Genomic DNA, 12747 nt, shown 5'->3' on the forward strand with positions numbered 1-12747 from the left:
AACTTATTTTGAAAAAATATATATTTAATTTTTAATCAAATTAAAATTTTAAAAATTATCCAAATACAACATGGTTTTAGGGTACGTTTGAATGGGCGGTGGAGTGCGGTGTGATGCGTTTAGTTTACTTGTTGTCTTACACTACAATATTATTACAATATCTAATTTCACTGCTACCACTATTTTTATATTAACTATTAGTAAATTCATTACCCATCTAAACCATAACTTCTCCTTATCATCGAACAAAGTGCTCATTGATGATATATATTAATCATGGGTGATAGTTGATTTTTTATGCTTAACTTGAATTACTATAAAATTAAAATTAAATAAAAATAAAGGACAACGTGATTCAATCAAAATTATTATATATATTCATTAAAATCACAAAATAATCAGAATAAAATCTACCTTTAGAATGGTTATTCCACACTGAATTATTAATCAAAATACGAAATAGTTTACTTCAAAAAATGATCTAATAGAATATAATGACCATTCAATGTAACCAAACATAGCCTCTATATAATATAAAGCCTTTATGAAAGCCATACGTCCTGTGGTGTAAGCAAAAAGCGGTCAATCCAAAGGGCAGGGAATGTGGAGACATGGGGAGGGCACATGCTGGGCGAAAGCTACACACGCGCGCGAGTAGCGACATTACAGCTTAATTTAACTAACTGAAAATTCAATGGGTGACCTTTCATGTGATGACAAGCAGCGGACGGCATGATTTAGGATTTAAGCCCTCCTGGCTCTCCCGTTACTTTATTTAATCACTTTTTGTTTTTTAAATAATCAGACCCCCTTCACTCTCTCCTCCGCATAAACCTCACATTCTCTTGTATTTTCTATTTTGGAATCACGGGGTTGGAGAGCTCCTCACATTGGGTCAATCATTTCCAATTTTGCTTCTTAATAGCTAGTGTGTATATATATATATATTATAATTAATCGAAAAGTTAAAATCATTTATTATTATTGAATAATTATTAAAGTTATTTATTTAATAAATAAAAATCTATCTAAACAACTTCACTATAAATATTACATTACTATTCTTTGTCACGTTTTCAAATTGCTAAAAGAATATATAAATACTAAACATGATAATGTCACGATTTTTCTTTTCTTTTTAAAGAAAATAAAGATTTTAAAGAAGGATATTGTATATATGAAGTTTGGATACAACATTTTTAGTAAGAATGAAAATATATTTAAATATGATTAAATATGTCATATTTATATCTAATATTTAGATACATTTAGTTTTGTTCGCGGAAGTTGAAATCTTAAGGCCTTGATGCTCCAAGTTCAACTTTTACTTGCATAAAATCATGTGTGGGTGTTTTAAATTTATTTTAACTTAAAAACTCATTATGTGTGCCTTCTCTAAAACTATTCTAATTTGACTTTGGATATATTTTAAATATTAGTTTAATTGTCCTTTGTAATACTCAATTCTAACTATAATTTATTGAAATATGAATTATTTGTAATAATTAGTGAAGTTTATTTTCTCTTGTGATTTAGATACAAATTGTTAAATCTATCTATTTTTAAAATGTTGATATTGGAATAATGCTACCACATCTGTACAATATATGTATAATGTAGAATAAATCAAGATAAAGTACATTAGACAAAGAACCAGATCAAATGAAAAAATTGAAAAAACTTGCAAATAATTTATGCATGTATCGTAATTGTATATGATGAGACTCAATTAGGGTATTCAATAACTCATTTTAATATTTTATATTTGCTTGATTTGTTTTATGTTTTGAAAATTGAAAATGTTAAATATTTATAAATTTTAAATTATATTAACATATAAATATATATTAATGTACTAAAGCAATGCTTATGTGTACCTATATTTTACAAATAAAATACTAACTAATATTAATAAATTCCAAAACAGTTAAATTAAAATAGACTAATATATCCACATATCATTTTTAGACGAAATTCGAAATCGTACGGAAAAAAGAGAGAACGAATCTTTCAATGCACCTTTTTTTGAAGGACATTAATGATTATGAAGTAAATAAGAAAATAAAAGAAAAACCAAAGAAAACTCTATTAGGCATGACCCGATCCGAATGAAACCCGTTTTGACGCCCCATTATGACATCACACCACAAAAAGGCCTGCGGTGCGATTCATCCCATAACGTTGTTTGGTAGAACATCCCCATCACCCCCCGTGGCAATCTCTTAAATCTGTAGTAAAAAACAACAAAAAACAATTTAAAAATCATTCAAATTGCCATCGTTCAATTCATAACAGAAATTTTAGTCCTCATACAAGCTTAAAATCCAAACTCTCTCCCAAATGCAAAGTCCTTCCCGCTCTCTTTTCTTCATGTTGCCTTCTTTTGCCCGTGGTTTAGCAGTGCATGGGCGGTGGCCAGGCTCACTCAGACCCGCCCGACAAGGAGGAGGACCGAAAGTCGCCGCTTGCTGCGGTGGCTGGTCTGCGGCTCCAAGATGCTCCTATTCTTTTCCTGCTTTACTTCCATACGGCTATACGGGCGGAGCTTACTGAGCTCCGGCGTTTGGCAGTTGCGGCCGCTGCGGATGGGAAGAGTGACTCATACTCGCGTGAATTCGTGGGTGAGCTGTTTAGAAGGTTCGAGTTTCTTAAGCTTGTTTGTAAGTATCACTGCGCTGCTGAAGATGAGGTGAGCTGATCTGACTGCATATTTATTCTGTTTGGCTGTCTAGAAAATGAAAATAGACTCGTCCGAAGAAAACGGACAAATGTCGTCCTTCAGTCTTCTTCAGATAAAATCAATGAAATTTTCCTTTTTCCCTTTCTTTTCATTCCTCAGCAATCAAATAGATCAGCTGGCTTTGGATCAGTTGAAATATTTATTGTTGATTCTTTTTAACTAATTTTACGAATATAAGATGATCAAGTAATTAACCGAGGATTATGCATGCAATAAGCATTAATTCATTGTTGCTTAATTATCAACTATAAACGAAAGACTTTTGGTGTAACCAAAACATAAGTTGACTTTCACGCTGAATATTTTATATGTTTCATCCATCAGATTAATAAATTAATCAGAGTTTAGGTAGGTTATGTGGCTTTTGATTTTTATAAGTAGAAGAATTAAAGAAATAAGAATTGCTGCTAATTCTTTTAGTAATACTAAATTAATTAAAGACGGACATAGCATTGAACAAAGCTTAGCTAATAAAGAAACGCTCTTTTTTAAAAACATAGGTTAATGTTAAAAGGTTAATATTTGATGTACTTGCAGTGTATAAAAATGTTAGTGGAAAGTGTCTTAATGCTGACATGAACTCCTAAAATTTGACAATACAAACCGGTGGGTAGAACTAAAGTAGCGAAAGAATTTTTTCCGTCAAGCACATATGTTTTATAATGTTTCAACTCGGATATTTTTCGGATTTCAGAAGTGCACATTAGCATTTAGATGGTTTTTCATTAGCGAAGTTTTCAATTTTACTTGTTTGTAGCAATATGAAATGTACAAAAATTTATAACCTAGTTTTATAGAGTAGAGATTAGATCTCATTTTTGACAAACAAGGAATGCCTAGATACTTTAACCTCCATCATAGTATGCGTTTATGTACGTATAACTTTCCAATTGACATCAGTAGTTCCATGAGTATAAACAAAAATTGTTGGCAGGTTGTCTTTCTAGCTCTGGATGCACATGTTAAAAATGTGGCTTGTACATATTCACTGGAGCATGAAAGTATAGATCACAACTTCGATTCTGTTTTCTATTGCTTAAATGCATTGGAGGGAAGTGAAAATACCTCTAAAGCATTGCAAGAACTTGTATTTTGCATTGGCGCCATCCAAGCTTCTATTTGCCAGCATATGTTGAAAGAAGAAAAGCAGGTAACTCTCTTATTTATTTTTATTAGTTATTTCTTTTTGCTTTTCTTTTTCCCATTACATGAATTGTGTTGCTTTTCCCCCATTAGCTTGCCCTTTGTTTCTAGTTTAAGCGATAACCAAAGATGAAGGTTGGATTGTTTCTGGGGAGTGGGCACAAAGGTTTTTTTCTTAGAGCTATATAGATGCATAAATTATTATGTTATAAAGTGTATATATATACATACCTTCATCCATTTTGTGCTCATACTGTGAAACCGTTGTAGATGAGAGAACTTTACCATTACCACATCTAAAGTATCAAAAGCATTCTCAGAGGAGATATATAATTAGATTAGATGCATATAAAAGTTTAAAGGATTATCCTATACACATCTTCTGGAAGTTTTATAACTCCATAATAGATTTAAATGCATGCTGTGTGTCCATCAAACTATAATAAGGGAGTCGAAATGAGCTTGTAGTCCTAAATTACATTTGTTTCCTTTTTCTGTTAGTCTATAAATTGAACAAAAGTATTTTTTATTCAAATGCCCTAATAGTATTTTTAATTAGACGCCCTTATCAAAACTAGGATGCAAAAGAAGGAAACCGCTATGCTATGAATAAGAAACTTCTACTTCACAGCAATTTTTTAGCCTGGAAAACCATGGCATCTATTGATTGATTAGATGACTTTTATTTTCTATTTTTCTAATTTAATATGTCTTTAAGGCAATTGATAGATATCTAACCAAGGGAGAGTAAATTTGCAAACTTCTCTTTTTTATGTCTTTGTGTCACTTTTTCATTTGTTTATCTTTTAATTTTTAGCACAATGAGCTCTTTAAAGATGACACTCAAAATATTTAAAGTAGTAGGATACTTAATTTATTTAACAACAGAAGTTCCAACAATTAATTTTTGATATAGTTGCGTTCTTCATGTTCAACATGTCAATGCATACCTGACTAACCAACGTTCTACAATCTTATGCACTGCATGCAGGTTTTCCCTCTGCTGGTTAAACATTTTTCTTTCCAAGAACAAGCTTCTCTGGTGTGGCGGTTCATTGGTAGCATCCCTGTAATTCTGCTGCAGGATTTTCTACCATGGGTGATCTCTTTTTCTCAACCAGATGAGCAAGAAGAAATAAAAAATTTTGTAAGAGAAGTTGTACCGAAGGAAAAATCATTGCAAGAGGTAGATCCCGTGTTATATTCTTACCAGAATTTGAGTAACCTTCCTGACGGTAACAAATTTAAACAAATTTTGAAGGTTGTAGTATCCTGGCTAGATAAGAAACACCGGACTGGTTTTGAGTTTCACATTGAGCTTGCGAAAGGAGTTCAGCCTCTTGATGGACCTATCTCTATCAAAAGCAAATTCAAATTCCATTTGATTAAGAATCCTCTTGGATGGATGAAAGCGCCTTGTTTTCAAACAAATACCGGGAATAATCCAATTGATGGCCTTCTTTTCTGGCAAGGAGCCATTCAAAAAGATTTGAAAGAAATTCTGGCAGAGCTGCATCAAGTAAAAACATCAAGCTGCTTTCAAAATCTTGATTTTATTGTACTCAGACTGAAATTCCTTGCTGATGTCCTAATCTTCTACTGGTAACATATGTTTCCTAAAACATTTTTGTAGACTAATTAAAATTTATTTGATTAAGGTGTCTGCTTTAAATATTTTTGTCTGTGCCACTAAATGTAACACCCCCTAACTGAGTTGGCAATGGCCCCAGTCATAGAGACCTCAAATTACGGTCGGTGGCTCTCTATGAGCCTAACTAATTTGAGGTCTCTATATGGTCAACCTATGGTGTGAACAGTGACTCTGGGCCCCTTAGATTGGTTTAACTATGGTTTAAAAGTGAACTGTGAAGTATCGATACTTGAAGGAAAGAGTATCAAGACCTCCAAAGTCAGTAGCCAAGATTTGAAAACAGGGAATCTTAGTCTCAAGACTTAACAACTAAGTCTCGAGACATGCACTATTAAGTCTCGGAAATACCTCTATTATCTTTCCTTGTGCTATTATTTCTTTATCATCTTGTCCAAACTTTCAGAACTTGTTTTGTTATTTGCAGCAATGCACTGGAGAAGCTTTTTTACCCTGTCTTGGTTGATGTTTCCAACATTCAGCTGTCTCTGCCCTCTCAAGATCTCTACATTGCAAGTGATATTAAACATTTACTGTACTTGGAAAATTGTAATAGTCGAAAGGGGATAACAGCAAATGAGTTTGTGAAGGAGCTGTGCCAGAAACTGGAGTCCTTTGTGATGAACATTGACATAAAATTTAGTTTACAAGAAAATGAGGTATAAAGTGATTATTTATTTGCCATTCTTATACAGCAACGTAGGATAAGATGGTCTCTATTGAAGCTTCAATTTTAAGTCATGATATGGCTTTATCTCTTTGTAGTTACATACCAACCATCTTTCCAATAACCACTCACTGAAGTTTTGCCTGGATGACTGCCATTAACCAATTATTAAAAATGTTTTGCTACATTTTCCTTTGACACTTTTCCAGTTTCTTTCAGGTATTCCCCATCATTAGCAAGAACTGCAGTAAAGAAATGCAGCAGCAGCTTCTGTGCATAAGCCTCCAGGTGGTGCCACTAGGTTTGCTGAAATGTGTGGTCACCTGGTTTGCTGCTCATTTATCTGAGGATGAATCTAGGTCCATTCTGCATATTATAAAGAAAGGATATTCTTTGACCCATGCATCTTTTGCATCCCTTTTGTTGGAGTGGTTCCTTTTAGGTTATTCAGGAAAAACCTCAGTTGAAAGTTTTAGAAGGGACTTGGAGAAATTGTTCAGCAACAGATGCTCTTTTCTTCCTGTGTCAATTGAGGAGGATGCTGGATCTTCTTCCTTTCTTTCCGATATGTGCCTTGGTAAAGGATCTAAATCTAAGATAATTAAGCCAGTTTTTGTTTACAAAGGAAAGAAGGACTTCCCTTATTCTTCAGCCAGCTCCCATGGCATTAAGCACGATGAGACATCAAACTGCGGTGGAATCAATTTGCATATATTTTTTCCCAAAATGACAAGGGATTTACGCTTTTTTCCAGATTTTTCTGTTGAGAAGAACTGTGTTGATTATGCTATTGATGAACCAATACCAATGGATATGATTTTCTTCTTTCATAAGGCTTTAAAGAAAGATTTGGATTATCTTGTCCTTGGTTCAGCTCTGCTGACAGAAAATGCCGGGTTTCTCCCTGAGTTCCGCCAACGCTTCCATTTGATACACTTCTTATATCGGATCCACAGTGATGCAGAGGATGAGGTAGCTTTTCCAGCTTTGGAAGCAAAGGGAAAACACAGAAATATCAGCCACTCTTATTCTCTGGACCATGAAATAGAAGCTGAAAACTTCAGCAAAATATCCCTCATTTTGGATGAGATATATGAATTGCAACTTGAATATTCTAGTGGTGAACCAGTTACACTGGACTGGGTGGCGAAGCGCCAAAAGCTGTGTATTGATCTTCAGGATACATGCAAATCGATGCATAAGTTACTCTCTGATCATGTGCATCGTGAAGAAGTTGAACTTTGGCCCTTATTTAGAGAATGTTTCACGCTAAAGGAGCAAGAAAGGATCATAGGAAACATGCTTGGAAGAACAGGAGCAGAAATATTACAAGATATGATACCCTGGCTTATGTCATCTTTGACTCCGGATGAGCAGCAAACTCTTAAGTCCTTATGGCACAGTGCCACGAGAAATACAATGTTTGATGAATGGTTAGGAGAATGGTGGGAAGGACATAAAATAGCTAAGGAAACAGAGGAGTCAACTATTCCTTCGTGGACCCCAGATCCATTGGAGATTATCGCAACATATTATCCTGAAGTCCTTAACAAACGAGAAGCCATTTGCGGCAATTTCTCAAGAACTAGTTCGAATGGTGCTGATGTTGAGCTGTTAAGATTGTCCAACATAGATGATAAAGTAAAGGCTTTTAAAGGTGATGAAAACTGTTCTGAATGTTCCAAACTGTTTAGCATGAGCAGTGACAAGCGATGCAATGAAGCCGCTGATCTGATGGGCTGGACTAATGAGCCAGATCAAAAGTTTCAAGTAACTCATAACACTGGGCAATGCAAACAACTAAAGACAATGAGTCAAGAAGATCTAGAGGCTGCCATAAGAAGGGTGTCATCTGACACATCCTTAGATCCTGAAAGGAAATCACACGTGATGCAGAACTTACTAATGAGGTGGGTAATAAGCATTACTTTTCCATTAAATGATATCTTTTAAACTTTAGGAGAAGATTTGTGGTCTTCGTAGGCTGCTTTTAGATAATCTACACGCTTATTTCTCATGTTTATAATTGGGTTTGCAGGCAGAAACTCCTATCTGCAAAAACCCATGAGCTAATACATTTATCTCAAATGCGACAATAGGCTGCTAGAAAATACAATTAGTGCCTTTTCAGCTGTTTATATATCTATTTTGTGGGGTGTATGTGTTTTCTATATCTTCATAGAATTTGACTCTTTTTTTTCTGGTACAGTCGTTGGATTCTTAAGCAACAGATATCTAATTTAGAAGTAAACAATTCAAATAATGGAGAAGGAATTCCAGGTCAGCATCCATCCTATCGTGACCCTCTGGAACTAGCATTGGGTTGTAAACACTACAAGAGGAACTGTAAACTTTTTTCCCCATGTTGCAACCAGCTTTATACATGCATTCATTGCCATAATGACGTGGCTGATCATAAACTGGATAGGTAATAACACTTTGTATATGAATTTGCTTTTCCCTTTTAAAAATTAGAAGTTCTAAATTTTGTGTCTCTTCATCACATTTACCTGCTGTTCCTAATAAATATGCAGAAAATCTGTCACAAAAATGATGTGCATGAAATGCTTGGTAATTCAGCCAATTGGATTTACATGCTCAACGGTTTCCTGCCATAATCTATCAATGGGAAAATATTATTGCAGGATCTGCAAGTTATTCGATGACGAAAGGTGATATCTTGTTTAATTGTTCTCATATAAGATATTTACTGTGTTGAAGATTGATTTTGGACATTTCTAGACACCTAACATGATGCAACTAAATTCTGATTCTCTTCAAACTTCATTGCTACCATTGACTCATTATTTTTACCTTTGTTAAGCCAACAAACTTAATAGGAAAGGATCAGATTTAAGAGTTTGTCCATGATCAAAGTGGCATTGGAAACATTCAACTTATCTTTCGCTATTTCTATTCTAGAATATGCAATACTAGAAATTAGTATGCAAAGCTACTTCCACTGCACGATTAGAATTTGATATTGATATTTTTATATGTTTCTTCTCTAGTTTACTATTTAAATGCCTGTGCTTGATATGTGGTCATTGGTGGGTGGTTGATAAGTTTTGCAGTTATAACTTATAAGCATTCTTTCTTCGCATAAATGAAAGGCCAAAAGTAAACTGATTTCAAATGTTTGGAATGTTATACTTTATGATCTCATATACTATGCATAGTCACGTTGAAGTCATTGCATTTTATCAGGGACCTCATGAAATTTTAAGGGAATGAAAATTTTCGTTGAGCAGATATAAAGGGAAATGTGTATTATCCATGTCAAAATCTGACATAAAATGATGTCACCTCGTACTTTAATGAATGGAAAAAGACAATAGATAACTCAGATATGAATATTTTATACAATCAAAGGGTATTAGAAAGTCCAAACATTACGATAATTTTATTTTCATTCTGAATTCTAAATTGTTATTATTTCAAATATTATTCTTTCTTTTTAGTCTTCTTAGGTTGCCTTTAGGAACTCGGATTTCAAAAGATGAATTTGGATTTAAAATAGTATAAGTTGCGTGATAAAATGCATATAAATTTAGTATTCATGATTAGTTTTCAAATATATGAATTTTGGATGCCTATGAGCAGTGAATTTGAAATTTCTATTATGTAATTGTAAATTTGAAATTCATCTCTTTATACCTGTCAAATAGATAATTATTTTGATTCTGAACTAGCTTAATGCATAATGTATAGATTTCATTCTCATTTATATATTAAACGAAATCCCAGTCTAAAATTTGGAATATGTTTCCAAACATAACATTAACAAACTGCAATTTGGTGCAAGTTTAAAGCAATTGTGAACTACCTATCATGTAATATAGAGGGTTGTTAACTTCTTGATTCTACATTTATGAATTGTTTAACATGGAAAATTTTCAACAGGCAAATTTATCATTGCCCTTACTGTAACCTCTGCCGAGTAGGGAAGGGATTGGGTGTTGACTACTTTCACTGCATGAATTGCAATGCCTGCTTGTCACGATCTCTGTCACTGCATGTATGCAGAGAAAAGTCCTTTGAAGACAATTGTCCTATTTGCCACGAAGACTTCTTCAGCTCCACAGCTCCAGTAAAAGCGCTTCCTTGTGGACATATGATGCACTCAGCTTGTTTTCAGGTACTTAAGTCTGAAGTTCTTTTTCCTTGCAACTTTCACCGAAATTTATCTGCTTCTTGTGTTGTTTCTAGGATTATACTTGTACACACTACACCTGCCCAATCTGTAGCAAGTCACTTGGGGACATGCAGGTTTGTTTCTCCTTATCTCTAATGTCAATGAATGTTATCATTGGAGTTCTAAGTTGACTATATCCAGTTATCATGTCGGCGCAAATTTATCCTTATATCTGAAATTGCTTGCATTTTCTCATATGAGTGCTTCACTGCTGATAGCAACAATATATGATATGTTGCCTTCCCTAAAATGTACTTGTTTGTGATTTCCTAAATCAATTGGTTCATAAAAAGAGTGAACCTGTGGGGAATCAAAATCAGTGTCCTGTAGTAACAAATTGTTTAGGGTTAAAACATTTCTGTAATATCAATTTTTTTGTCCTGTAATTTCTACCCTCGTTAGTCTCAATTACTTGGGATGCTTGGAAAATTAAAGATTATCGAAAAGCTTCCCCCCCCCCCCCCGGAGTTTTAGTTAAGGGGAAGAAAGAGGAAATAACACTTTCACATCATTATGCTGTAATTAGTGCTTGAAGATATGTAAACAGCTAAACTTTTAGAATCAGTAATCCGGAATCTAACAGGCTTGAGAAGATCTGAAGTCTACAAACTGAAGAAAACAAGCCTCACATTTGTATCAAATTGATCCATGTTCAAATTTTAGTCTTCCCCATGACCGGCTAGGTGAGTACTATTAGCAGAGATGATCATGCTAGCCACTAACATGCTCGACTTCAACTTTTATTTGTTTCTTTTTTTACATGGAAGTTCAGATTGCCTGCTTGTTTAATTTGATTATATCAAGTGCATTGGAACTATCTTTAGTAAATGACGATGAATTGATGCTTTGAGGAGTTGAATGATCCTTAAACCTTTTAAGGGTGTTTTTTTGCAGGTCTATTTTAAGATGTTGGATGCTTTTTTGGCTGAAGAGAAAATTCCAGATGAACATCATGACCGAAATCAGGTTCATCGTGTTGTTTATTTGTCTTGGTTTATCATAGGCACTCTTCTTTGTAAGTTATAGAAGCCGTGTTTGAGAAATTATGATACGGACTGGACAGTGAAATTATTAACTTAAATTACAGGCAATACTATGCAATGACTGTGAGACAAAAGGAACAGCTCCCTACCATTGGAAGTATCATAAGTGCTCCAACTGTGGCTCATATAACACGAGAGTACTATAGAAGATGAAAGACAAGCGCGCAATTCTCTCGCCATCCATTGCCAATTGAAAGAAACCTACCTTAGGTCCACCATGAGGATAATATGTCTAAGGGTCTGTCTTCCGTATTTTGAAAACTTTACCAACCGTGTGCATGTTCTAGATAAATAAAACCAAGAAACTCATTCTTGTTATCCAGCTGCTTATTCAAGTGATGTTTCCTATTAAACCCTACGCAAAGATTCTGCTTATAAAACTACCCATACTAAGGGAGACAATGGATATGATGCTTTTTGTTTTATATAAATTATGGAATTTTTTTTCAACTTAAATCATCGAATGTTTTTCAGGATTATTATTATGCATGTTTAGTATAATGAGAAAGGATTGTATCAAACATAGATATTATTTTTTTCAAGATAAAAATGCTGATATGGCATAAAACTATTAGAAAAAGAATACAGATGACGTGGCGTTATTGTTTCATACAATCCTTTCCCTAGAATAATTATGGGCAGTAAAAATTCCACAAACATTATATTAATGCATTTCAGAGTTTATTATAACCTTTGAGCTGTTTCATAACTAGAGGTGATGATGGGTTGGTTTGGATAAGGCCTCAATAGAATTTTAGGCTTGGGTTATACTTAAAAAATGGGCTTAAAATTTTATCCAAATTTGACTCGGATAAAAATGTTAAAATCCGTACTTGACTCGGTCTATCCGTATTAAATTTTTATATTATTATTTTATATAAAAAATTTAAAAAATATAATACATCAAATACACTAAAAATATTAAAATAAATGTTTTCTAACAAATTAAAAATAAATTAAAAAATCATTTAATACTAAGATAGTTGTAACTTAACAAGTAAATATCTCTAAAATAGTAGCGAATTAACATACAATATCCAAATAATAATAGCAATACAATAACAAAATGACAGTAAAAGAGTGACAAAAGAGTTATTCCATAGTACTTTAGTTTTTTATTCTAAAAACAGTAAAAAAATACACATGGAGAGATTTAATATTCTTAATATGATGTATTCATGTGTTTAAATTTCGTTTACTTGTAATTTTATTTTATTTTTATTTTTATATCGTACATATTTAATGTGTTATTATTAATCGAGTTCAAGCCATATATTTCATTATTTATTGTATGTTAATTTTAAATACAAA

At 33.4% G+C, this 12747-nt stretch overlaps 1 protein-coding gene across 2 annotated transcripts; it reads left to right on the forward strand.

The window, feature by feature from the left end:
• Positions 1-2271: 2271 nt before the first annotated feature.
• On the forward strand, positions 2272-11892 carry LOC105764612 (hypothetical protein). 2 transcript variants are annotated; one of them, XR_008191935.1, is made up of 13 exons: positions 2272-2689; positions 3675-3890; positions 4875-5069; positions 5145-5485; positions 5959-6190; positions 6418-8108; positions 8408-8626; positions 8733-8870; positions 10102-10336; positions 10408-10467; positions 10977-11076; positions 11288-11359; positions 11481-11556. XR_008191935.1 is itself a non-coding variant. In XM_012583257.2 (12 exons), exons 1-12 carry the CDS (start codon positions 2405-2407, stop codon positions 11580-11582), a joined length of 3786 nt encoding a protein of 1261 aa, XP_012438711.1. In that variant the 5' UTR covers positions 2275-2404; the 3' UTR covers positions 11583-11892. The 2 variants fall into 2 exon arrangements, 1 of the variants encoding a protein (XP_012438711.1); XM_012583257.2 differs by lacking the exon at positions 10977-11076 and having other exon boundaries at positions 2275-2689; positions 11481-11892.
• Positions 11893-12747: the final 855 nt, after the last annotated feature.

Source organism: Gossypium raimondii, chromosome 12, assembly GCF_025698545.1.
Source record: "Gossypium raimondii isolate GPD5lz chromosome 12, ASM2569854v1, whole genome shotgun sequence".
NCBI classification, from domain to species: Eukaryota; Viridiplantae; Streptophyta; class Magnoliopsida; order Malvales; family Malvaceae; genus Gossypium; species Gossypium raimondii.

Bases quoted from the DNA above. Each gene is read 5' to 3' on its own strand.
- LOC105764612 (XM_012583257.2), top strand. From the start codon at position 2,405: ATGGGCGGTGGCCAGGCTCACTCAGACCCGCCCGACAAGGAGGAGGAC. The intron at 5,486-5,958 runs GTAACATATGTT...TGTTATTTGCAG, and splicing joins GATGTCCTAATCTTCTACTG to CAATGCACTGGAGAAGCTTT. The intron at 11,360-11,480 runs GTTCATCGTGTT...CTTAAATTACAG, and splicing joins AACATCATGACCGAAATCAG to GCAATACTATGCAATGACTG.